At 43.7% G+C, this 27,440-nt stretch overlaps 2 protein-coding genes across 6 annotated transcripts; one reads left to right on the top strand and one right to left on the bottom strand.

Annotated features, from left to right (window-relative positions):
- Nucleotides 1-738: 738 nt before the first annotated feature.
- On the bottom strand, nucleotides 739-27,428 carry PAPLA1 (Phosphatidic Acid Phospholipase A1). 2 transcript variants are annotated; one of them, XM_001356484.4, is made up of 7 exons: nucleotides 27,177-27,428; nucleotides 3,168-6,817; nucleotides 2,995-3,109; nucleotides 2,452-2,928; nucleotides 1,427-2,382; nucleotides 1,121-1,365; nucleotides 739-1,046 (listed from the first exon to the last, which is right to left on the bottom strand). In XM_001356484.4, exons 1-7 carry the CDS (start codon nucleotides 27,388-27,390, stop codon nucleotides 902-904), a joined length of 5,802 nt encoding a protein of 1,933 aa, XP_001356520.3. In that variant the 5' UTR covers nucleotides 27,391-27,428; the 3' UTR covers nucleotides 739-901. The 2 variants fall into 2 exon arrangements, with proteins under 2 accessions (XP_001356520.3, XP_015035892.2); XM_015180406.2 differs by having other exon boundaries at nucleotides 2,452-2,925.
- LOC6902871 (uncharacterized) lies at nucleotides 11,338-27,050 on the top strand. 4 transcript variants are annotated; one of them, XM_015180410.2, is made up of 9 exons: nucleotides 11,338-11,486; nucleotides 20,647-21,843; nucleotides 21,911-22,128; nucleotides 22,189-22,341; nucleotides 22,883-23,012; nucleotides 25,292-25,492; nucleotides 25,797-26,208; nucleotides 26,270-26,432; nucleotides 26,495-27,050. In XM_015180410.2, the coding sequence occupies exons 2-9, from the start codon at nucleotides 20,694-20,696 to the stop codon at nucleotides 26,960-26,962; spliced, it is 2,895 nt and encodes a 964-aa protein (XP_015035896.2). In that variant the 5' UTR covers nucleotides 11,338-11,486; nucleotides 20,647-20,693; the 3' UTR covers nucleotides 26,963-27,050. The 4 variants fall into 4 exon arrangements, with proteins under 4 accessions (XP_015035896.2, XP_015035894.2, XP_033236753.1 ...); XM_015180408.2 differs by lacking the exon at nucleotides 11,338-11,486 and adding an exon at nucleotides 15,547-16,157; XM_002132569.3 differs by lacking the exon at nucleotides 11,338-11,486 and adding an exon at nucleotides 20,185-20,432.
- Nucleotides 27,429-27,440: the final 12 nt, after the last annotated feature.

Here is a 27,440-nt window from a genome sequence, read left to right as displayed (position 1 = left end):
GCATTTTAACTGTTTTTACGGGGTTTTTCGTGCAAATTTGCGTAAATATTTACAAAATGTATCTGCACGGAAATAGAAACAGTGTGACCGCGACTGATCGACAAAATATACCGTCCAACCCTCAGAAATATACCGAAACATACCGTCTCATTTTAAAAATATACCGTAAATATACTAACGAATTCAAGTTCTATTTTACATATTCCTCGTTATTGATCTTCCGTCGAATATTATTAGCTATAAAGAATATTTAGACATGCATACATAATTTTATCCGATTAATTCATCTATTTTCTATTTGATTAGCTTAATTTTAACACTTGCTTTTATTGAATTTCTATATAACGTTAAAAATTTACAAAATATATACCGATATACCGTAAATATACCGTCGGTTCAATTTTGACCTCAAAAAATACCGAAAAGTATGAAAAATACCGTAAACGGTCACCCTGTTTCTGTATGCTGGTATCGATGCCAGGGAAGAAACGGTGCTGTTACTTCGATACTTTTGAAAATTGTCGCCAAGTATGATTTTCTTTAGTTATTTATTATAGATATTAGTTAGACATACACTTTCTTTAGCATAAATGTTACAAAGGTCAATTTTATAAACGCAATATTACAAAAATAACAAAGATTACATCTGTCGGACATCAGGTAAATAGTTGATAAAATTGATTTATAAAGCTCGAAAATATGTATGTTCATTTTCCCAGCTGATAGTATGTACGTTAATATGTTGCTCAGATGATAGAGAACTTTTTACTTAGATAATACCATTAACCAAGTGATCGTTGCACATAATAAAAATTCTTTAGATAATTCTTCTAACAACAAAAACATATCTAAATCAATTGATTCTAAAATGTTTATAGTATAATTGTGTGTGTGTGGGTGTTCACATCGGCAACAGCGACTGACTACTGTCAAATGAGCCGGGCCTCTCGATGGTCATGGACTGCTGGGGCACCTGGCTGTCGGTGCTGATCCCGAGGCTGGCATAGATTTCCTTCATCACAAACAGGATTGTGTCTTCAGAGCCCCTGTGGTTACAAAATTGATTGATTTGGTTAGAGTATGCTGTAAAGACATGGCGTGGAGAGTAGAAGACACTCACCAGTAGCAGACATGACTGCTCAAGGCAAAGATGTACTCATTGATAAACTCCAGCGGTGCCTCTTGCAGCACATAGTCGACGCGCTTCGAATCATTCAGTTTGCCTAGCGGAAAGTCCAGCTCTACAAACTCTGGGTCTGAGGCCGTTGTCGAGTTGGAATATGTGCGATTTCTTGTCTTTGTGGATGTGCTGGCCACAGAAATATCCTCTTGATCATCGTTTTCTTTCTGGAACTGCGACGAAGTCTAAAAGAGGAGAATATGTCTGTGTATTTCTCCATCTGTATCGAATGAATCTTGTACTAACTTGATTTAAGACCTGCTTTTCGAGCGTCTCTTCTGCCTCCTTTTTAACTTTGGTCACCGTGGCCAAGAAGTTCACACTGTCCAGGGTGGTCTTGAATGTGTCCATGAATCTCTGCTTGATATCTGCCCCCACACGCGTCATAGTCTCCCTCAGCTCCAGATGCATGCGCTTGCGTCCCTTGTGATGGGGTATGAGAACAGGACGTATACCATTCATATCCGCATTGACGAGAGCCTCAATCCGATAGGCCACCGGATCGAAGGGATGGAATATATTGTAGAAACCCGGACATGTGGGCAGGTGAAAGTCCAGGCCAAGCTGATCGATGCCCCGAATGGTTACAAACATGCCGATGGGCGAGCCCAGAGCAAAGAACTTCTTCGGGTGGAAGATGAGCTGTGTGTAGTTGATGACCGGCTGTCCAGTGCCGGCCGGACCCATGGTGTAGCTGACCTGCTTCGGCAGCAGATCGCCGGAAGGCAGTTGCACTTTCTTGTAGTTGTTTTCGTTCTTCTGGGGCAGCTGGTCTGGGTTCTCCTTATTCTCCTCTTCGCTCTCTTTGAGTGGCTCCTGATGGCACAGCAGATCGAATAGGATCAGTGACCCCAGACTGTGGCCGGCCAATGAGACCCCGCCGTTGAATTCCGGATGCCTGAATCTGTACTTCAGATAGACTTCATTGAGAGCGTCGGCCACCGTGTTCATAATCTTCTGACAGTACTTGGGGCTGGTGTAGAAGAGTACGTCCAGCAGAGTGTCGTTCGTAAAGTTACGTAGCCGTGGTATCGACTCTAGGGTAATGGATTTTAGCTTCTCATCGATGCCCTCCTCCTCGGAGTGTAGATGGCCATGCCAGGAGATGGGCAACACTTCGACGCGACCCACCAGGCCCATATCTGTGGAGTTCTTGTAGTGCGACTGAACCAGCTGCTGGGCAATGTCTCTGAAATCATCCACTGTCAAGGAAGCGTCAAGCGATTAGCTTGGTTTTTTTGTTGGGAATATAAATATATTTTTCAACCTACCCACTTCCTCCACTGAACGCATTTTCAGATCACAGGCCGAACCAATGCCATGGACCATAAACAACAGATGATCCACGCGCTGGGACTCGCCCTGCTTGATGACAAAGTCATCCAGATCCCTCTTGACCACCCGCGGACGCATGGAGCTCTGTGCGCTGGCCCCCCACGAATCCGAATTCTGTTGTGGCAGGAAATGCACGATGACTGTGGGCCCATGGAAGACCACCTGTTCACCGTTGGCCAGCATGATCTTCTGATGCCATTCGCCAGTCTCTGCCGAACGTTTGTACTCGTCTTCCAGCAGTGCGGCCGTGTCCTCAGAATAGGGCACATACTTGGAGTCTACGCCCTTGTAGAACCAGGAGCAGCGGCGCACCTCAATGCCCTTGCCCTCCCAATAGACGGGGGTTTTGGTGCGTTCCTTGATGCTGACATCATAGCGGCCACCCTCGACGGGCACGATTAGTGTGGAATCTTCTGGAGGGGGAGAATTCCAAGATGAATCTCTAGAGTTAATGCAGACGAATATTTCAGAGGTCTTACCATTGTGGAGGCTGGTCTCAAGCAGCGCTGAATCATAGTGACTGAATGGTGTCCAAATATGTTTCGCGTCCACTCTACGTTTGTAGAACCAATGGACCACAGCAGGCGTATAAACCTAGAAAATGGAAGGGATTAATTTGATTTCATTCTTTCTGTCTGTCCCAAACACTTACTATAGAAACAGGGGGCGTGCCTGCCTTGTCGCTTGTCGTTGCATTTGTGGCCATTCTGAGCTCTTTCAAGATCTCCTCCGGCAATTCCGCTTGATGCAACTGCAGTAGATCCTCACCCGTTTGACGCTCGACTGTTGGATTGGTTGCCGGAGCTGTTGCTGAAGCTGTGGGTGCTGCTTGTGCCAGTGTCGAAAACTCTGAGCAGGCAGACGAGGATGGGGGCTCCACCAAATTGGAGATGGGTGTCTGGGAGCGTGCCTGTAGCTGTTTGACGGGCAGACCGCTGTGCACTATATCGTATTTGAGTTCGCCCGGTGCCGCTGGCTGGTCCTGCAGTGGCGGGTTGTTGAAGAAGTTCTGTATGCGTTGATCCTCGTTAGCGTTTGTTGGGGCCTGTGGCTGTGGCACTTGATCAAAGAAATGGGAGGGGTCACAGTTACTAACTGGAGCAGCAAGTGGCACTGCTGCTTCTGTGGTTGTGGCTGGGGGTGGGGCTGGGGCTTCTGTCACAGTGGGGCCACCAAAATAGCCGGAGAATGAATTGACACTTGAATTTTGTTGATAGGAATTCTCATTTGAATTTTCAATGTAGTTGTGGCTTTGCGCTTGCTGGGATTGGCTTAGAAATTGATCAAAGCCCAGTCCTGGTGCAATACCAGATTCAGCTGCTGCCGGCGGTGGCTCCTGTGCCAAAGGAGGCGGCGCTATGCCCCGCTGCTGTGGCAGTTCTGGAAACAAGCTGCTGCCTGGTGCGGCAAAAAAGTTGAAATCCTCTGGGGCAGCAGTCGCTGGCTGCGAAAAGAAGCTCTGAAGCGGCGATGGTGCAAGTGGTGGGTGGGCTAGGGCTAGTGCTTCGGTAACTCCTCCGAATTCTGCTGGAGGAGCGGCGGCGGCCACCTCTGGCTCTGGCTCTGGCTCTGCCTCTGGTTGTTGTGGCGCAACAAATCCAATAGGCGGTGGCAGTAAATCTTGTGCCGGTGGTGTCGGCAGCACTTGCGAGGGTGTGGTCACCGTCTGTCCGAATGGGCTGTAAGCCGTTTCGGTATTTGCAGAGGCAGGGACAGCTTCAGCCTTGGCAGATCCAAAGAAATCGCTTGCTGAAGCATCGACTGCCTCAGTGGATGGTGGTTGAACAGCCTCGAATAATGGTGCACTCGGTTGATGCTCCGATGCAGCAAAGAGAACGCTAGATGAAGCGTTAGATGTGGCTGTTTCTGGTGGATAGAGCGGTACTCCCTGACTCTGATCTGCTGCCGATGTTGGCACTGGCACAAATAATGGGCTCTCAGCTGCAGGAATATCCTCTGCGACTGCTGTAGATGTCGGTGGATACAAGGGATGTCCTTCTGGCGGTGCCTCAACTGCTGCCGGGACAAACAGTGGAATCTCTTGGGCTGCTGAAGGTGCGAGATCTGGCTGAGGTGCAAAGAAAGATATTCCTTGCGTTTCGATTGGTGCTGCTGCTGTTTCCTGGACGGGTGGCGGCGTGAAGAGAGCAATGTCCGATGACGGAGGTGCTTCAAAGAAGGATATTCCTTGGCTGGATGGTGCAGTTTCCTGGCTGGTGGGTACTGGAGGTCTGTCCCCCGTTTGTGGAATGAAGAATGGCGTTGCCTGGGGTCCTGGCTGTGGAGCGGGGAAGGGACTTCCCTGATTTGTCGATGCGAAGGCAGCTGGAGGAGCCGGTCCTTGATCTATGGTCTGTCCTGCCACTGGTGCTGAAGGAGGTGCAAATAGTGCAACGGCTGAGTTATCTTCGCTCTGCTGCTGACCAACTGGTGGGTTGCCAGCTAATGGATTAAATACTCCTAAAGCCCCAGTTCCAAATGGATTGAACACGGCAGCTGGGGCAGCTGCTGTTGTGGCAAAGGGAGTGCCGAAAGCAGACGCTGTGGCAGTTTCCTGTGCCGTCAATGGACTCTTGTAGAGACGTGTGCCCTTCTGGAGACGATACGATGCCTGTCCAGCGGCAGGTGGTGGTCCAGCGACAGTTGTTGATCCTAAAGGTGGTCCTGCTAATGGAGGTGCTGTCCCCAGAGGTGGTCCTGCCAATGGAGTTGCGTTGGATGGTGGCCCTCCTCCTGCGGGTGCAAAGAATCCTCCTACTGGTGGAGGAGCTGCTGCTGCTACTGTGGCAACAGGTGGAACAGGTGCTGCTGTGGCCACAGGTGGAACTGCTGCTGGCGTAAAGAATCCTCCAACTGTGGAAGTGGGAGGAATACCAGATGCTGCTGGACTAGGATCAAAGAATCCTCCAATTGGCGGAGGAGCTGCTGTCGTGGATGTAGTCACAGATGGCACTGCTCCTGGGGTTGCAGTAAATCCTCCTGAAAGTGCGGATGTTGGGGGAATAGCTGCTGCTGCCGGTGGTGGTGCTTCAACAATAGGTGCCGAAACGGGCGTATAGAATCCTCCAACTGTGGGAGGACCTGCTGCCACACCTGGTGTAAAGAATCCTCCAACTGGTGGTGCTCCCGAGATAGGATTGATATCAGTTGCTGCCGGATTAGCTGGTGGTATTGCCCCAAAGAATCCTCCAACTGTGGGAGGAGCCGCGACTGAAGTGGGAGCAGCCGCTGTCGCTATCGGATTGGCTGGCTGTGGAAAGAACCCACCTACTGGTGGTTGAGGAATTGTTGTCGCTGCCTCAGGAACTGCGGCAGGCACAAAGTAGCTTCCCGCTGGCGGTGTCGCCGCTGTTGGGCCACCGAAATAGTTGCTCGGATTTGCTGGAGCGACTGTGTTGATGTCAAAGTAGCCCCCGCCAGATGGTGGAGGATTACTGACTGACTGCTCGCTGCTCCTACCTGTGGCGGACTGTACAAGTCCGGAGATGTTTTGCAGCACGCCAGTGGGCACAAGATTGCTCAGAGAAAAGAGTCCTCCGCCGGATTTGCGCTCCTCTGTGGCAGTCGCTGCTGCTGCTGGGGGAGCTCCTTGTATCTCAAAAGGAGATGCTGATGATATCTCAAATGGAGCTGCCTGTTGGGCTGGATATGGTGGCGTCTGGAAGGGCAGACCTGCCTGTGGGGCCTGTGGAATCTGCGGACCCTGTGCCGACTGCTCGGTGAAGCCAGGTATCGGTGCGTATAGCTTCTTTCTGGCGGTGAATCGATAGGTGTTGGGATTTCCCGATGCGGTGGGTGGTGGTGCACTGGCGATGCCTACGTTCGGGGCTGGCACCTCCGTGGGGGCATAGAACTTGGGTGGTTCTGGGGCAGCAACAAGCTCATTCGCTGCCGCCGGTGGTGCCGCGTAGAATGGTGGTGGTGGTGCTGCAGCTACTGGCGGTGGGGCGTAGTGTCCCGCCTGATGTATGTACGTGGGCTGGATGTCCAATTTAGGCTCTTCCGATTCCTTTGTGCCCGCGTAGATTCTCTTGGAGAAGGTGGAAAACACATTGGAGGCCACCGAGGGCAATGCTGTGAAGGATGAGGCCGCCTGGCTCAACAACGAATCGTTTCCAGCGCCCGGTGGTGGTTCTAGCAAGGGATTGGCATTACCGTCGCCAGTGCCACGCAGATACCCAGTCGATGATCCACCACTGACTCCACTCGAGTCCTCGCTGCTCGTATTCAAGTTGATCTCGTCGAGGGCTTCGCTGTCATCGATGCTCGACGGCTGTCCCACGGTCACCAAAGTTTTTGGCTCTGAAAAGAAGAAAGACTTCGATTAGATTTGCTGGATGAAGTGGGCGTGTGAGTCCAACACTGTGTCTCATTCTCGTTCTCCGATCACACATAAAAATACAACAAAATATCAGCTGTAATGAATGCAAATTGAAATCGACTTGAGACTCGGACAAACACAATTAACACAAACGGAACACCGACGGATTCCAAACTGGTTTGCCGCTTGGACTTGGACTCGGACCTGGAGACGGTGCTTGGACTAGGCCAGCAGCAACCGGCACTAGCCGCAGAGACAAGTCAGGCATCATTATCATTAGGCCTGGACACCACCATAGATTCGATTTTATTTCTTTTTAATCTTTCTGTTTGATATACTCTTCTTCAATATTGAGGCTAACAGACAGAAGGTTCCGAATAGACGCTTTAAAGCAGCGATGGGCAAACAAAAGCCATGTCAAAGAAATTAGAGTCCAGCGTCGTGCACACGCAATGTATGTTGTTTTTTTGTGCATTCTCTTATGGATCTCTCGAATGTGCGTGTCGAGCCGTCAAGCCTCTTTAGGGATTCCATGTGAGCTTTATAGCATTAACCTTCCGGGTGTCATAGTCCAATGACAGATTAACATTTTTATTGCATTCAATTTTGTAATAAAAAGTCTAAGGCCAGGATTAGTTTCCTGTGTGCACTGAGTTTTTAAATACGGGTACAAAATATCAGAAATTTAGTTGAGCTTTCTTTCATTCACCAGAAATGTTTGCGTATTTCCCGATCATATTAGTCGCAGTTTCCTCCTTCGATTTGAGTTGATTTCATTTATGTTTATGGTTCAACAATCAGCAGCGTTTTAAAGCGGTCTTCATAAAAATTTTAAATTAAATTCAAGTTTTAGCCGTCACATAAAAAGCCAAAGCTTGACATTAGCCAAAAGAAAAATACAATACTCGTAGGCAGACGGCAGGGCAGAGCAGAGCATAAATGTCATGGCATTTGACGATGGCTCTGGCAAAAGTACATATATTATGGAATGAAAGTAAATGCTGGAAATTGCAGGTCCAAAACGTGTCATTTGCCAAGCGAATACGTCAAAGAATTCACCTCGATCTTGAAACGTGATTGGACCTGAAGCGAATATTGGTTTTCACACCTCCAATGTACAATGAGCCGGCGGCGGCATGTGACTTGTGACTTGTGGGCTGCAACTATTTTAAGAACTGCATTTTGTACATATTTAAGCGCAAGTTTGGAATTTTTGTGGCCGCAGCTGCATAACCAGCTCTCAGGCCAAGCCAGGCCAGTGTAAGAGATACAAATGTAAGAGGGAGATACTAAGGAGAGTGCAGCATAGAAATGACAGATAGACGAGCCGAGCTCTTAGAATATAGCGAGAGTCGGGTATTGTATCCGCAGAGCAGATGATAAGTTATACGTGGAGCAGATAGAGCAGGTCCGGAGAGCAGATGCGTCCGGAATAGTCACGGACATTTGCATATCTTTTGTGGCTGCAGTGCTGCGAGCAGGTACTATATTAATCATGGGAATGCTTGGGAATATTAAATCATTATATTGTACATGCATCCCCCATAAATATGCAGATTATAAATGTTAAATGGTAATGCTTTAATAATTGAGTTTTGCTGGCATTTATCTTCATGATGTAACAAGAAGAATGAAATATATTAAGAGCTGCGATTACTTTTAGTTGTTGTTTGAGGGGAAACACACCCAACCCATCGTATTCCAGGGTTATCCCAGAATTTGCATACAACCTATAATGGTTATGGGTCTTATGGTTCTTTAAATCTTACAAACTTTTGTTCATTCCGGTTTCGGGGGTTTTCCACACTTTCGCTTTTACAATTCCATATCTTTCGACACAATAAGCACAGACAAATGGTTTAAATATTGTCTTAGCCTTCAATTATCGAACGTAATTAGTCACTAAAGCTATAGTTCAAAGATAAGATATGCCTCATTAGAGGGATACAACGAAACTCGAGCGTTTTTTGATGAATAATCAATGATTAGTGAAAGAAAATCTACTTTGAAATTTAGGTATTTTAACAGGAACTGTCTCTCGTCGACAGAACTCAATATAGTATGTATACAATATAGCTGATGATGATCTCTCTATGCTTCTACACAGTACTCGGTATTGATGATAGATCTAGATCTCTGAGACTATAACAGTTTCGAGTAACAAGAGACCCATGTGCCTCTACAAAAACGTTTAGATTACGTTCCAGATCCATTTTCTGGTTACCTGTCACACGAATGGACTTTCTTATAGAATATTCGAGTAATATCCTCTTGATCCCATCCCTGTTATGGCTCTGAGATATATTCTTCGAAGCACAAGTGAAAAGTGTAAAAGAGAATGCTCGAGAATGCAAAAACATAGTTGATCCTGGGTGTGGATCGCTCTGCGAAACCGAGAATGCAAAAACAAAATACATTTCATGAGCATGAATAGGCAGATTGCTGTTCGCCTCGAGAATCGTCGATAAGGGACTAGGTATTCCTCTCTATTTTAAGGGAAAGATCTTAAAGGGTCTTCTGCGTTACAGCATTCAAAATCATTTCAATTGATCAACAAACAAAAAAATTAAATAATTTAGGGTTTCGACTATGTAACTATGTAACTTTTTTAACTATATGTATTTTCTTAGATCTGCTTAGCTGCTGTTTGTCTCTGTCTCGTCGCCCCGCCAGAAGGCTGGTCTTGGCTGTCACTTTTTAAAGGGTCATCCATTTTGTAATGTCTATGCAAAGATTTGCTCTGGCAACTACTCTTGAGGTGGGGCTTCGACTTTGACTTGGAAAAACATTGAAAAACAACAACAAAAACAACAAAAAGTTTCCAGCTTTTTTTTTAGTTTTAGTGGGTTTTTTTTTTGTTTATTTTTTTGTAATGACAATGACGCATTACGACAAATGTGTTAAAATAAATAAAGAGGCAGACGCCTGTCTAACCGCAAAAAATGTGGAAATAAAGTAGAACAACCTTTTTTTTCGAAGCATAAAATACAACAAAAGTGGAAGAATTCTTTATGTTTTAATGCGAACATGACATCATAACGAGACACCGAAGAAGAAGATGTTGATGATGAAGAGGCCGCTGCTGCTCCAACTCCAGCTCCAACTTCAATCGAAATACCTGCCAGCACCAGTGCCACATAATGGCACTCAAATAAAACAATTAAGGCCCACATAAGCACGTCTGAGCATGACGATGAAATCATTTGCAGGATACACAGACACCAGAGAGGGCACACACCGTACCCCACACATCTGACAGACGACAGACCAGAGACGATGCCTCTCTATAAAGCGCTGCCCCAAAACGATTGCCATCAATTTTGTTTAGGGGGGCTGCTGGCTTTAAACGATCGCAAAAGGCTCGTGCAGGTCGCATGCCAAAAATGTTGTGAGCATTCCACAAAAAAAAAGAAAAAAAACTTCACACAATAAAAAGAAAACACCAACCAAACAGCGAAATTGTTGGCATTGAACCCTGAGGCAAAACAGAGCCAAACACATACAAAAAACCGAAGCAAAGCAGACCAAAATTAAATCAAAATAAATCTCAATAAAAATGCGTGCTTTTTTGGAAATGGCCGAGCGACCCCTGAAGTCTGAAGAGCAGCTGCTCGAGACGGTATGTCTGCCGGTGTGCCAGAGGCTAAATGTTATAAATAAAATGTGTGCACATCTTAAGATACCCTTGCCGAGAGGGTGCTACACACGTCTTGGAATGTGCCACAAGGCGGACATCATTTCGAGAGTTTTTTAGAGATTTATTCAACCAAATCGATGCATTCATTGAAGACTTCTCACCATAGAGTGCGTACAGGCTCAATAATTCATTGATCCTCTCCTTAATTGCCTAGGATATGCATCGAAAAGTAAAACTGTTTGAACTGTCGCATAAGCAATGGATTTCCAGAGATTTTTATGGGCAATGAATGACTTTTATGGCTTAAAACCCTGCCAAAGCCATCGACAAAATCGGATTACCCTTCCAGAAATTGCTACGGGGATCGATCTCTCATTCCAGGACACGACAAACAAAAGACTGAGGCAACAAACTCAGGTAGCCGCGAGTTCAGGTGAAAAATACCTATATAAACCCAAAAGGTGATGCATACATGTTTTCGTAGGTACTTTTTCGGTGGTTTTTCCCTCATTCTTCGCGTATGCTAATTATGTCAACCAACCACCGACACCTCCGCCGCCACACCCACACCTAGTCGTTCTTTTGGACGTAAAACACGTGACACATCTGGGGTAATCTCTCGCTTCCTTCTGGATCCGCATCCGATGCTATCGATATCTTATCGATTTGAGCGACATTACGAGTATGAGGTGTGCCCTGCCCTGCCGCCAATGTTTGCTTTACTACGAGCACTCGTATCGTATCTACCCTGACATTTGCTATCCCAATTGTTCAATATTTAAACAATTCATGAGCCAGCCGCACAAAGCCGACAACAATTTTTGAAAAGTACAAAAAGGTCAGTAATTAGTGGAGTTTGTTTTAGTTGAGTCCCAATCGCGAAACGATCTGGAGCTGTCGAAAAAAAGCCAGAAACAGTGCTCGTCGTACGTCGTCAAGTGTTTCAAGTGAAATAATCGGAAAGGATACGAAATTTTACCCGAAACGAAACCATTAAAAAGGATTACATCTGTGTAGGTTCATGTGAAGGGTGCTAGAAACTAGTAAAGGAAAATAAGCGTGTGAGTTTATTGGGAAGCTTCGGAAACTACATATCTAAGGGATTATCTAAAGGATAGACGCAACTAGAAGTTGCCGCAACCAATTAAAGAATACACAAAATTGTATTTGCAATTCCAAAGACTTATTCGAAAGACCACATTCACACAGATTCATCTGAAAGTTGTTAAAGATTATTTTTTAGATAGAAAACTCTAAAAGATTAAATTCATTTGGGGGTTTCCTCATAACGAAGCAAACAATTGGTACACGTGTAAATCTATCTATAACAAAATTTACAAAAATGATCGATATAAGGACTAAAAACATAGGAGAAAGGAGGGCCGCGTTTTTGCCTTCTGCTTCTCCTGGCTGGTGCCAGGAGGAAACGTAACCACGATACGATCCGAGGGGCACTGCCGCATGACTCGCCACAGGTGTATCGTTGGTGTTCTAAAGGTAGTCCTACCTTTTATTCAAAGGATTACCTATCTCTCTCTCTCTCTCTGGCAGTCCCCTAAGTCAATCCAAGGATAGATTATAGTCCGTGTACAAATTTTTAAAGCTTCCCACTGCCACTGCTCTCTGGCTGTACCCTTAGTGAAGCAAAAAGAACATTCTATCATATCATGTGTACACAATCCATTTGGAACTTCCCCAAAACCGAAAAAAAAACACCAAAGCTAGGCACCGCCTTGCACCAGTTCTTCTGTTGGCGGCTCGTTTCGGCTCGTCTGTTTCTCACTTTTGAAAACAAGTTGGTTACTTTTGATTAACACTTTTTTTTGTTGGTGTTTTTGGTGGTGGGTCGGGGGGGGACACACACATCGTACACATCGCGTTTATATGTTCATCATAAATTTCAAACAGACCAGCCTCCCAGCGACTGAAAAATCATCACCGAAAAAGCCAAGCCAGGCCAAGCAGCAAATGGAAACGATAATCAAGACTCAAAACGATACAAAACGATTGCCAAATATTTAACTTGGTTTATTGAAAGGGTTTTCCTGTGTGCCAGAAAGTTGTTAATTGCAACACAGAGAAGAAACCAACAACAAAAGCCAACTACGACGCGTAACTGCAAAAAAACATAAGCAAAAATTGATTGCATAATTATTAACGAAAGTATGGCAAAAAAAAAAAAGGAAAGAAAAAGAGAGAAAAAAGATATACGTAAAGTGAAAATTGCGTGAGCTGCATAAATTCTCAATGCAATAAATTTGTTTTCAATTTGGATGTGTGTGAGTGTGGGGGGAGGGGAGGGGGAGAGAGAGGGGAATGTGTGCCGTAATTTAATATCTCCCGACAATTTCTATATCCTGGGGTGGGGCATGGGGACCCAAAGCCAGACATAATTAACTTCTGATGAGATCTAAGGATCGCAAAACTATATTATACAGATAATAGATATTATAGATTATAAAATAGATTATTGATAAAAGTCTTTAGAACGAACGAAAGTTCTATCCTACACTCTCAAAATATGCTTTCTTAGGGCTTGCTTGGGCACTTTCTAGCTAAAAGAGGGAGATTCAGAGATTCAGCTCCTCTTTCAGCTCCTCTCTAAAGACGCTGATCTGAGCTCTTTTATGCCAAGATGATGCTAGGCTGGTCGGAAGAGCTGAAAGATGATCTGATAGCTATGTGTCCGTCTGTTTTTATTAAGACATTCTCCAAGTTTTGAGACTATCTCAACGAAAGTTTTCATATAGTTATATTTCATGCTAACCCTTTGTTGGAATTGGCTAGATCGAACATCTGTATCTAATAAAAAAGTTGCTCTATGAAAAACTTTTTTAAATAAGAAAATTTCAGTGCTTTATTCCATATATATTTATATGTAAATTTCCACTCAAAGATTTCAACGAACCCAAATCCATTCAGAGCCATATATAGAGTGCTTTAAGCACCTCAAATTTCAGGAAGTTTTCTACAAACGCACGTAGGTCAAGATGCGCACGATCTTAAACGGAAAATTACAAGGCAAAAGATCTCCAACAGAATTGTGGTACAAATAAATCATTGTGCTAAAAGTGTCGCCTAAAAAGAGTGCTTGTGGCCCACCATTATTCATAGCCGAATGATTTACATAGTTGAATTTAATGGCTTGGAAGTGGAAGTGACAAATGCCCTCTAACAAGCAACTGCAAAGAACAAACATTTTTCTAAAGAATTTACTTAGGTATTTTAAGGTACAAAGCAAAGAAAAGAAGGCAGGCAGGCTGGTAGGCAGGCCCTTCCATTACTCACTTGCAAGTGGGTAGTGGGTTGTGGGAACGGGAACCCTCCATAGCATTTCCGCGTACATTATTTAAATATACCCACTATGATATAGTATATATGTGCACGTTTGTATTTATTATGATTTTATTGATGCCGAACCGGAGTTGTCATATTAAATTCATTTCACGCTCCATTTTAATGCGCCACAGAGCCACGGATATAGCCACACAGAGTCCGAATCAGAGTCAGTGTCGGGTAGTCGAACTTCCTATAAAAGTTCACAGTTTTTTTTGTTTTTGTTTTGCTTTGTGTTTTCAGCGTCTTTGCATGAATTTTGATGATCCCCGAAACGAGCAGTATTTATATTCACTCAACGAGCGATTCAGCAAAAAAAAGAAATAAATAAATAAAACCCAACACCAGAGAAAGGTCAACATGCAAAGAACTTGGCTAACACCAACCCAAAAAAAAAGTCACAAATCGCAAAATAAAGTTTGAACTTGAAATGGAAGGAGTATACAAAAAGAAATTGAAATATGATCTGGTTGATCTAATTTCGTTTTTTGGAGGAAACCCAAAGAAAAAGATTCTATCTTTTATAGGAAAGAAAAGTTTTGGCAGAGTCATGTCTATTCATGGTGGAGTATCTAAATAGATCCACAAATCAATAGCAAATCTATCTAAATCTATGCGCCTAAAGATGGATTTTGTGAATAAAGAACAACCTTAGATCTGTCAACAAAGATCCATCATCAACTTGAGATATCATCCACCGAAGGATATGAGTGATTTAGGGCAGTCGTCAAGGAATATCCAGATATGGTACGGCTGGAATATGGGGACTTTTTCTAAGTCTATAGCCCTGGCACCTAGCACTACAAGTTTTAGTGTTTAAATTAGTTTTAAAAACCATTTCATACACTATTAAATTATATTTTTTTTACATATAGAATACATCTATAAGGTCTCTACACTTTAGACACGTGTTTTATCTCTCTTGAATGAATTAATTATATGATACAGATACAGCACCGGTAATTCTATTGCTAGATTAACTTGATTAGCATATGGGGAAAAATCGAACCAAAGACATTTCCATAGTCGGGATCACTTAAAAGCTGCTTTGACACGGTCTGCTTTAAACGGTCGTCCAATTATAATATGTACTTCAGCTACATTTGGGCCCTGTTTAAAAGTTGGAACAATTTTGGATTTAATAAATACTTCACCGACGGTCAAAAGCCGTTGGAACTTGTTCAGCATTTTTTTTATGATTTTTTTAGTTTTTCTTTCTGTTTTTGTAATACGCCGATTCCGCGCCGGCACTTCTTCAGATATTTTAATGTCGGTATAGTTTGCCATCACTGAATTTCCATCGGTTTTCGCAAATAATTTCTGACGGTTGTCCTGGAATACTTTTTACCTCCAAAAATACAATAAATGCCTTCTTTTTATACAAAATTCACTCCTTTTTCACCATCCATCGATCGACCATTGATTTCTTGTGGCAAAAACCGTTGGTGGAAAAGCTGTCGTGTAAGAGCAGCGCGTTCAAGCAATAAACAATCATGTCATGAACATATCCATTTGTGGCATCCATTCAGCTGCGGCTTCCAGCACGTTGTTTCGGCTTTGGTTTATCAGTGGCACGCTCTTCTAGATTCCACAACTCCACAACACAACTGTGGCGGTGGCGGTGGCTGCTGCTGCTGAGAGTCGGGCCCGATGCGAGAGCCAGAGCCGAGAGCTGCGAGCCGAGAGCTCTGAGAGTCTGGGTCTGCGACTGTCGATTGTCGGTTGGCGGTTGTCGGTGTGCGGCTTGTGTTTCTGCTTTCAGTTTCATTTGAGACGTTGACGCGAGCGCCAGCCAGCAGGTCCGCAAACACCAACAAAAAACGAAACAAAAAAAATAAAACCCGCACCGCAGCAGCAACAACAATCCCAGCAGCAGCACAGCCAGCGTGTGTCCAAATGAGAAATAAATTTAAACGGGTTAATCCAATACAGAAACAGCAAGAAAGAAAAAAAACAACCAAATAATTGAACGCTCTTAATTTTTGTATATATTTTTTGGTGGTTCCGTTCCGTTCGCCAAAGAGCGAAGAGTGCGAGTGCGAGTGCGAGTGCGAGTGCAAGTGTGTGTGTTTTATTTTAGTGGCTGTCATTTGCATAATCTGCAGAAGGTGTTTCGCTCGATAAACAATGCCAAGAAGTGGCCAAAGCTCATAAATAAAGTGCACCCGAAATAAAAAGAGTGTATTTAAGATTCATTGGAGGAGAGCAAAACAAGTTTGTTGCCTAAGTTATTTGTTTTGATTTCAACAAACGAAACACATACCATATATATTTTAATATAGCAACAAAAATATAAGATATAAGCGCGCTCCAGCCACGTTGACAGCCAGAAATTCCATAAAAAAAAGGCAAGTGAAAGAATGAATTAATCAAAAAACCGAAATGGAACGCGAAACAAAAGAATATTATATAGATTTCTCTCTCATGCGAAATTTCAAGCTATAATTTAAACCACATTTTGTATCATAAATCAAATGGAATACTACGATAATGAATGCAATCAAAAAGGTGTTCTGCTCATAGGACAGGCTGCCATATGAAATATGTGAAGTCCATTTGGATTGTAATTTATTTCCAAGTCTCAATTAGAGATTAAACTTTGATTCGAACATCTGTTCAAACAATTACGGGGTACAGAAAAAACTCTTATCAGCGAAACTCCAGTCCGAGCTTCAATGTGCAATTCTCGAGCATTATCGTGCTTGTGCGTGTCGAATCCGCCGTAAAAGCCGTAGAAAATCCTTCTTTAAAGGTTCCCCGAAAATCATTAAAAATCTAAAACAATGATCTCTGTGTGTGGCTTCAATGTCAACACCGGGTGGGATATCTCTCCCCCACTGCAGTACAGCCTAGTACTACCTCTGGGAAGGGCCTCTGTTGTCTCTGATGATCGTTAAATGAAGCTGCCACAATTAGAGTGCATTTCAAGTTGTTTTTAAAGGCACACGCTCGCTCGATTCCGATACAGCAGGCGAAGGGGGTCGGGGAGGGCCGGACTGGGGCTACAAAGCAAACGCAATTTGAATTTATAATTTTCGCAATTATTTTTCATTAATTTGTTCGAGCTATAAAAACGTTCCGAGTGATACAAAAATCATAGCGAAAATAAATGCTTACGCGTTTGTTTAATAACTTTGTAGCCGACTCTCGTAATTGCAAAAAAAAGATACGAGTATATGTAAATAAATAATAAAAAACGCTAGCAACGTGCTTGCCTCTCTAATTTGTTTATAGAACCTTTATTGCTCTTTTTTTTCGTTCGTTTTGTTTTTATGATCCAAAGCGAATCAGCTGCTGGCTCTGGACGCTGTTTGTGCGCCTGATTGATGAGGGTTTTTTTTTATGCCGAGTAGAGTACTTTTCTTTAATTACAAAATAAATTGCCTATAAATAACAAAGAACTTCAGTCCAACGCCAGGGCCTCGCTCTTCACGAGATTCGAGTGCTGACGGATGGTCGTTAGAGACTTGACAAAGAAGGGGCATCCAAACGAATGAGGAATTCATTTACATATTCAATACAAGCAGAAGGCTATTGCCAAACAGTGAGGTATCATCTTAAGTGCCTTTTGCCCCTACAGTTCTATTAGCGGAATATCCAAATTCATGGATGATAATGGTTCTTGTACATAGCCGAAAAATGTTTCGTAAAAACACAGGTATTGCACGTAAAGAATCCGAAATGAATGTGTCCGTTCACTTATGGGAATTTTTGTGCAGAAAATCAACAATATTCGCTCCCTAAATAATACCTAGAAGGTATTTTAGCTTCCAATTGGAATACAGTTTTGAATAGAAATTTAATTACACTCCAAATATATTAAATTCCATAATTTAAATGGGATCTCTTCTTCACTGATAACCTTTACGGTTTGTTTGGAGTCTCAACGCCCTTATATCATTTACTGCCTGATTATTATAATCTTATCTCCACTTAAGAATTAACTTGGCCACTTATCGATTTATATTGTGGCGCCCAAAGAATTGAATAAGGTGTGAAGTGGCATTGGGTATCTTATCAAATATAAATTTAAAAAAAACCAACTAAAGAATATAAATATGAAAGAAACGGTTCCCTTAAATGTTCTCATCTTTTTTGTTTACCTTATTTAATATTTATTTATTATACAGCGCAGCAGCTTGCTTTCTCTGCCATAAACTTTCCATTTTCGCATTCAAGTGCCAAGATATACACAGAAGAGATTCGCCTGGGTTCCGCCGGTGCGGCGGAGCAATCTTCTTAAGAATTACGTGACCAGCTGGATCCAATCTAACAAATAATGCTCTCAAACATTCGCCCGCAAAGATGATCTACGAATGAGCAGTGTGCAGGGGGTCTTAGAGCTAAACTTTGATAGAAAGAAACACACCGACCGAATGTGGCAGAGACAAACGAACGTGTCAGTTGGTGTCAATCCACATTTATTGTATATCATGGTTATGAGAAGAAGAGACCTTCCCAGAGTGATAGAGAGAGAGAGAGAGAGAGACTGAAAAGAGAGGCCTATCATCAAATTGCATTCTCCACCTACCGGATTGACCTTGCAACGCATTAAAAAAAAGCCTGTAAAAAACATCAGTTTCGGGGCAGGCTGACCAAAACGAGAAAAACGAAGACAGAATATTTTAAGTTAATTTATTTCCATTTGACGCATCAATGCGATACATTTTGAATCTCAATCTTGAATTTATAACTCATTTTTAGAGAGGGTATTTTGATTTTGAAGAAAGCTTTGCCATGCCGAGAGGAACGAATTTTTCGATAAGATAGGGCATCATTTTTAGGAATTAGTCTAAATCCTTTGGGTATTCCGATTCCATAAGCTTTGCAGAAAGGAGGATAAGGTATTTTTTTGGTTAGAGGTTCCTTTATCCGATCTCAATCCCCTTCTTGTGGGAAGAAATGATGAAAACTCTTGCTAGATGCCTTTTACGGATCACCTTTCGTTTTCGAATATCCAAAAATTCCACTTGAAAGAGTATTCAAAACTGCGACTCTTCCGCCCATCTTTCCTTTAATGTTTTATTGATTTTTGATTTTTTTTTTGTAAATTTATTTGTTTTTTTCGTTCATGTGCCTTTTGCATATTTGTTAATTAATGGCAGCTGCTTGTGTTTCGAGGAGGTCCGTCGCAGCCGTCCCCTCATCATGCTGCATCGCATCGCATCGGATCACGAGGAGCGGAATCGAACACAAATCTCGAGCCAAGAAATCAATCATTCAAATTGATTTGTTGGTAATTTGTTATTCAAACAAATACCCGCACAAAACGGCCGCAAATAAAAAAAAAAACACCGAGTGTTTAAACCAATGCAAAAATGTAAAGAAAAAAGGCTTGCATGACGCTTTAACCAAAGTGTTAATTATATTTTCGCTTAATTAAAGCTTATAAATTGAGCAAATTGAAGCCCAAAAATGCTCGCGTGTTTACCGCCAGTTTTAATCAAGTTTAAAGCCATTCATATATAAATATATACTATGTAGATTCACCTACAAGAAGTATACATTTTATTGTCACCGCCTTTTGTCTTTGTCTTTGTCTTTGACTTTTGTGTGTTTCTATTTTGAACAACAACAAAACCCTCAAAGAAACCTTGACCATATATCTTCTCCACTCTGGGCTTTTATTGGGGCCTACGTCTGCCCTTTGCTTGTGGCCTTTCTTTTACTTATTTTTGGTGGCACATCTACATCTTTGGAGCATGTTTACGCGTTTTTGCATGCCCATGAACATGACATTTCGAAAATAATTGTAATTCACAAAAAAAACAAAAAAAAAACAATTTGTAATCTCGTTTTCCCGCCTCCAAAGTTAATATTGTTTTCGTTTTTAATCAGATTGTTCATCTGATTGTTTAATTCATCTCGGAAGTGTGTTTAAATTTAATAAGGTACAAAACGGAATAACCTTTCAAAGGAAGTGATCGGCTATGTGGGTATCCTTTACTTGGGAGAACAGAAGAATTGGGATCTCTGAAGTATGATTGCTCTATGAATAAATCTGAGAGCTCTGGAAACTCTTTTAGAGCAAGATCATCACTTTTTTCTGAACAGAGAAAGCCAATAATTAGTCTGCTCTTCATTTATGAATACCCTAGTCATATTCTCCCTGAAATCCGGCTCTTAATCGGTTTAAAATGACTGGTATTTAATGACCTGATCTATCTTCCTATACTTGAAAGATCTATTAATCCTTATGGACTTAAACAAATCCCAATCCAAAGATCTGACAGTTAATCCGGGTACTCCAAAGTCTATAGACTGAATGGTATTCCGTATTTAAGCCAGCTCTAATCTACCTATTGAAATCATAGCTTCTCAACTTTTAAAGATACAGATCTTACACATCTAAACAGCATACGTCGCAAGTGTCTAATCTTTAAAAAGTACAATAAAACATATTTATCAGAATCGTACAACTCTTACAAAAAGTACTACGCAACTTCCTTCTATATATACATCAACCAATCAATGATCAAAGACTTGGTCATTAGGCGCCTATGCAAATTCCATGAACCCTCTCCAATTTGTTGCATTTTCTCCAACAATTTTCCCCCCTTAAATGTTCATTTTGTCAGTCAGATGATAATTGTTAACAAATGATTTTCATAATATACCAAACAGTGAGTAAACAAAAAAACATTTCAGCGAAAGTGTTGCAAAAAATACCCTAAAAATGGCATAGAAAATTGCTAAAAATGAGTAACAATCATAATAATAAATAATTGCGTCAATTAAATAAGCGAAAGATGTCAATCCATCAATCAATCAGTGAACCTTTGAGAGCTTTCCAAAATAAAATATGTTATATTTTTAACATTTTGTTTTCTCTTGCAGATCTGAGACGAAAAGACAGACAAACACTTAGAGAAATACCCAACGACATGATTCTGAGAACAAACATATTGTATGGCTGCCTGCTGATGGGGCTACTACTTGTCCTTTCTCCAGGAGCGTCTGCCGAGCCCGAACCCGATGAAGACTATGGCATGGATGGCTTGGACGGGCACAGCGAAGACATCTACGAGCCGGCCCAGGTGGAAACGGAAGTGGAGGCCGACCATCACCGCAATAGCGTGGAAGAGGACGGCACGGATCTGCCGGCCCACACAGAGACTTCGCTCAGCATGGAGCAGGATATGAGCACCATGAGACCCCTTGTGGGATTCAACACCATGTCACCGTACTCCGGCTCAGGTTCGGGGGAACGGGATGAGAGCACCGTCTTCGAAGCGATGGCGGATGCCCCCACTCAGAAGCGGGTGACCAAAGTGGAGTCTCCCACGAGATCCTCCCACGATTACTATTACGAGGAGGGACCAGAGGACGAGCAGCACGTGGAAGTAGCCACAACCACGGCGAGGATAGCCACCACCATGATCCCAGAGTATGTGCGAAAGTCCAAGGCGGAGAGGTTCCCCCAGAAGGACCAAGAGCACGACAGCTCCGACTATGTGGAGGAAGAGCCGGTGAAAACCATGGACGAGGATCAGTACCACGTGGAGCAGCATCAGCCGTTTCCACAGGCTCAGGTGCAGCAATTACCCAGCCGCTCGAAACCGAATCCGTTCAAGCCCGCCACCGAAGACTACTACTACGATGAAATTCACATCAAGCCGGACCCCACGACGACGACGACGACCACAACCAGCACAACCCAGGAGCCACTGCCTGTGCTGCATGCTCGCTTTGGTGGCTTCAATTGGCCATCCACGCAGGCGCCGGTCCCAGCCATAACCTCTTCTCCCAGCACCACGACCACAACCACCACAACGACTTCGACTTCGATTTCAACGACAACGCCAACGCCGCGCAAACAACCCAAGCACATACAGGTGACAGCCTCGAAGCCGGAACTCCTGCCGGCAGATCAGCTGAGGAACTACATCAAGGATGTCTACATTCGAATGCCGCTGGCGGTGATTGTGGATCCCTCGTCCGCTTCCTTGGAGCAGGCCAAGCGTTTGTACATCGACGCCCTGCAGGACAAGAATATCAACATTAAGATCGTTCTCGTTACACTGAATGCGGCGGGTAAGTCACTCAAAAAACGGCGACCAAGTCCTTGGGGGTCTTATGAACCTCTTCTCTGCCCTGCCAGGTGCACCCTCTGCCTTTAGTTTCAACAATACACGCGAATTCATAGCGGGATTGAACAGCACCAAAGAGCACGAGGGCGGCAACTCCTTCGTGGGCGTTCTCCATGCGGCGGAACTGGTGCCCTACGACAGTGCCGTGTTCATATCGACGGCTGCGATTCCACCGCACACGGATCTCGTTCAGGATGCGGCGATTACACTCCTGAAGAAGAGGATCCGAGTGAGTACACGCCCATCGATCCCCACTAGATCGCTTTTAATCGGTGATTCTTTTTTACAGCTATTCCTGCTGTGGTACGGCGAGCAATCGGTTATCGAGAACGAAACAGAGGACGCTGTCGGTGGTATCCTCGGTGAGGTGGCCATTCGCTCTGGTGGCGAAATCATTCACATCGTCAGCACAGAGCATGGCCAGCATATAGCAGGCAATACGGTGAGATATGAACACGATGATAAAGAGACCAAAACCTGACCCGTAATTGGGGTAATTAAAGCGGGGTGTGCGAAACACAGAGAGAGAGAAAGAGAAGGCGGCTTCCGTCTGGCCTACCAAAAACTGTTGAAAATTGAAAGTGGCGACAAGACGAGATCCAACAGCAGCAGAAACAGCAGCAGCAGCATATAAAGTGTTGCCCAAGCAGCCAACTGAGACCGAAGCAACTTGGATTACCTTTCAGGCGGCCAGGCCAGGCCAGACCATGCCATGCCATACCAGGGAGTCAGGCAGGCAGGCAGGCGGTGGCAGGTGGTGGCAGGTGGTGCTCAAGACCCCGAGACTTGTTGTTGATGATGGTGCATCTTTTGTTGCCGCTGCTGCTGGCAAAAAACTAGGTTATGGAAAGAAAAGTGAAGGGCAAATTTGTTTATAGAAAGGAAACTTAGACAAATGCCAAAAATGTTCGTTCATGAATCTCGATCTGTTTTTTTTCTTTTCTTTTTCTTTTTTTTTTTTGGTTTCTGTTTCTGTTTTGCAGCTCACTCTGGTGGCGGATGCCTTTCGGGGTGATCAGGAACTGGAACTGCCTGTGGATACGACGCTATCCAGTCTGCATGTACGCATCGATGCGAATATGCGACGTGCCACAATGGAGACGCCCAATGGTGGTTAGTTCTTCTTATTAGACTCCTTATATAGCGCACACACCAACTCTATTGCTATTTCCACACACACACACACACACACACACACACATACTAACGCAGGGTTGTACTCGTATTTTAGTTTTTAGAAGCATATAATTCTGTAGGAGTCTGTGCCCAGCCTCCCTACGCCTAGATCTTAAGTCCACTTCTTTTTACTAAATGGGCCCACAAAAACCTTTACTCTGTTTATACGAAGAAGCTTTTCATGAGAGAGAAGCAGAAATTCCTCCCTTTTTCTTCTGGAACCACCCATAAAAGGCTATCGATAATTTTCAGTACATTTGCATTGCCAAAAAACATATAAATCTAAACAGATGTCATTAATTTCATCAATTCAAAATGATTTGGTCTTTACCACATGACTTCGGTACAAAGTGAAGTTGGTTGCGCCTCGTGAAATCGTCTCGAATTTAAAAGTCAGAACTAATGTTAAATGCCGTGATTGCCAGCACCTTCCACGCCGGTAGCACCACAAAAACGTATAAACAGAGTAATAGAACAGTCTTGAATCAAAAAAAAGGAGTGTGTTAACCTTTCAGTGTGTAACAATACCAGGAAAACGAGCCAGAATGTCAACTGTACTTATCTATGTATAATTTATGTCTTTAGTCTAAGTTCTTTAACTAACCCTTGAAAGACCCAAGCCACCTATTCGCTATTCTAGACCCAAATCAGCTTTGCTGATCCTTGTATATAGCCGAAACCCCCAAACGCTTTCCTTAACCAAAACGCTAGTATAATGCTCAACAAAATACCATATAATACATAACACTTAACTGTAGTACAAAAGAATATTTTCAATATATGTGTTTTATCTATACAATAAAAAGTAATAAATGTTTTAGCATTAAGGGTACCCAAAAATAAAAAACGAAAACGAAGAAAAAATCAAAAGTTATTTACCAAATTAACCAGCAATATAGCTTTTCTTTTTGGCCTTTTGACACGCCTTTTCTAATGTTTTCCCTCAGCACTGTTTTGTTGTCCCTTTGTGTTTTGTCCTTAAAGGTAAGTATCCTTTAAGTAATTGTAATATATGCACTTTGTTTATAAATATATGTATGTCAGAGCACTTTCTATCATCAACTGTCCCGCACAAATTGTTGTTCTTGACTAACCCAAAACGTTGAACGAGGAATTACTTTTGATTGGATCTAGTGACAAAAACGACAACGATATTACAAGCAGATTAATCATACGCCACGTCGAAGTTGAGGGGCAAAGTTCGGTTTGAAGATTGCGAAGACCCGCGGGGCCAGACAAAAAATAATTATGACTCAAAGAGGCTCATTCATTGCTCTCTCGGATGTTCCGAGACCAAACGGCGGCTTATCGCCCTGTCGCAATAAAATACATATGCGACAATTTTTGCAAAAAAAAAAGTATTGTCCGCACAAACTTTCGTTTATAAATAGAGTTATCGGTAGAGCTTTCCGGAAGCACTCAAAGCGGTACGGCGCTGAGGAAAAATCAATTAATAAGGGTAGGGTGGTTCTTTGCCTGCCCCAATATCAAAACAATTGTGGCACCCTGTTCAAAAATCAGTCACAAAAATTGGATTCCCGGCCATTTTTCACACTTTTTACAAACAAATTACAGGCAAATATGTGTATGTGTATGTGACTTACAACAACAATTAGACAATCCGCATCACGGCCATTTCATTGCCAAGTTCAAAAGTGGCCTCTGACCAAAAACACTAACACGAAATGGAGTTAAAATATTTAGGACTTGCGGTCCATGTCGCCTCTAATGGAGTTTGTGGTCAAACGAAATGACTATTGGCTAACACTTTTGCGGCACTTAATTGTTCATAATTTGTTTGTTTCACAATGAAAAACAATTGTTTTTGTGTTGGATGTTTTTTTGCGGACGTGTTTTTCTTTCACAACAAGAGATTCCAACGCGCAGCTGCTGCTGACAGACGTGCAGGGTTGCCAATGCCAAAAGGCCGTAGAAAAATAATATATTTAGCCGGCACTTGATAATTATTTATTATCACCAGAGATCACCAGAGAGACAAGATTTGTTTTTAAATACCTCACAATTCTTCGTTTGATTGCACAATCTAGTAATCTTTAATTAAATACACAAATGAAATGCGATGGTATGGCAACGTCGTGCCAAACACCTGTGCGCCCTTAAACAGCTGTGCACGTTGCACTGTGAATGGCAAGGCACACGATATACATTTCTTTCCCTGGAATTTCAATTAACAATTTGTTTACACACACTTTTAGAAATTAATCTAAGGAAATTGGTGAAATTCGGAGGAACAAATGCGACGGCAACAACGAATTCCAACGAACTGGATGCCTACGTACCGCTCAACAAGCTGCGCAAGGCCACGATTTTCAAACTGAAACTAAATCCAGAGCTGAACAGCGAAGAGCCCTACAATGTATTCATACGCGCCGAACGCAAAGCAGATGTATTTTTGGGTGAGTTTGTTTATGGGCAACCGGGCGAGATCGATTCTCACACAAAACTGAGGGCACACACAAAAAGGCACTTATATGATTGTTTGTTGTTTCTGGCATGGGAGATAACAGGCAGCAAAAAGCCTGGGATCTGATCTGCCTGCCTGCTTGCCTGCTCGGTTGTCCAAAGAAAAATGTACTGATAACCGAGACAACCTTGGAGTGAGGTAGAGGAAGTCGATCTGAGCGTCATCGCTGCCTGCCCGCTGACGCAAGCACGTGTGTAAGCAATGCATCTAATCCCCCACTGCCCCACTCATTACAGGCGACATCATCAAGCGCATTGATAGCTACTATAAGAATGGGCAAGTCAAGCCCTCGTCGCGACTGGCCAGAATCCAGTTTCCCGAGAAGGAACGGGAAAAGCTCGAAGAGGACACGGATGAGCCCAAAAATGAGATTGAAACCTTCTCCGAAACGGAAATACAAAGCAGTCCCAGTTTGAATCAAACCTTGCTGGCCGCCTCCACGGGTCAGCAGAGGAGCACGCTGAATGCCATGCTGCAGCAACGTTGTGGCACGAAGATTGAGCTGAGCACGCAGTCGCAGCTGCTGGTGACAGCTGGCCAGACGGCCACGCTGCTCTTTGAGGTGACCAATATGCGCACGGAGACGGTCTATTCGACCATACAGGTCACGGACGAGCGACGCTTTCTGGTAAATCTGAATCCCACAAGGTAGGTTGGAGCTCTTAAAAAACCTTTACGCATCTAATGGAACGTTTTCTTCTGAATGCAGACTTAATCTGGGACCTCAGGCGACGAGTACAGTGCGTTTGACCGTGCTGGTGCCCACGGGTACGGCGCAGGGCACCACGGACAGGATCACATTCACCAATTATGGCCGTGAAACAGCCACAATGGCAGTCAATTTGAAGGTTGTGTCCAGCATAGATGCTCAGGCAAGTGGAAGAAGCTCCCTCCTCAAAGAGAATCCTTTTAAATTAAAGTCAACCTTTTGCAGGACACAACTGGACCCACGCTCTCGTGGGAGTTTGGCAGTCGTTGCGACTATGTGACGCCCGAGTCTTTGACCTGCGGCGAGCGATTCTGGACACTAGATCTGACTGCCCAGGACTGGCAATCGGGCATAATGCGACTACAGACTACGCCAGCCGAGGGTTTGTTCTATAGAAATTACTACACTGCCGGCAGCACAGAGCCCCTGAAAGCCACCTACATGGCCTCCTGTTGCGAGCCGAAGGTGGCCATCACTGCCTACGATGCGTCTGGAAATCAGCGGAGCATCAACATCGATGTGAGGGATGTGGTCCTCACCGAGGGAGCCATAGCAGCCATTTGTCTGGGAGCCATACTGCTGCTGCTGCTGATTATAGCCATTATTTGGGGCATAGTGTGGTGCTGCCGCAGGAGGAAGGTATCGCTGGAGCTGCCCACCTATCGCTCGCACTCGACACGCAGCATGGAGTAGGGGCCCCGAACCGAACCGAGAAGAAGGGAGTTTATTGTTACGTTATTGTGCCAAACAAAAATCAAATAAAAATGCCATTAGAAAGTAATTTTAGCGACATTATAAAACTACCGCCTTATCGGTCCGGGGCTTATCAGCAGAGGTGGGCTGATGAGCAACAAGTGAACGGAGTGAGCAGCAACATCATCTCTGGCTGTGGCTTTGACACACTTACCGCGATTCAGAATGCCAGCGATCAGGACGGGTGTGGATGCTGGCGGCGGGGCATGCACCACGGGCGGGGCGGCGGGCAACAGTTGCGGCTTGTTGGGAAAGTCTTCGTAGCTGAGTCCGGTTACCGAGGCGCTAAGTAATGGATTTTTAACGACACGCGGCGCATTTGGATTGTTGTTTACGCGAGACACGTCACCTTTGGATCTTTCGGACATGGCAGCGACCGCGTAAAAGCACTGATCCAAACGGTATAGATATGTGCGAC

This window comes from Drosophila pseudoobscura, chromosome 4, assembly GCF_009870125.1.
Source record: "Drosophila pseudoobscura strain MV-25-SWS-2005 chromosome 4, UCI_Dpse_MV25, whole genome shotgun sequence".
NCBI lineage: Eukaryota > Metazoa > Arthropoda > Insecta > Diptera > Drosophilidae > Drosophila > Drosophila pseudoobscura.
This window is presented reverse-complemented; position numbering and strand designations above follow the sequence as displayed.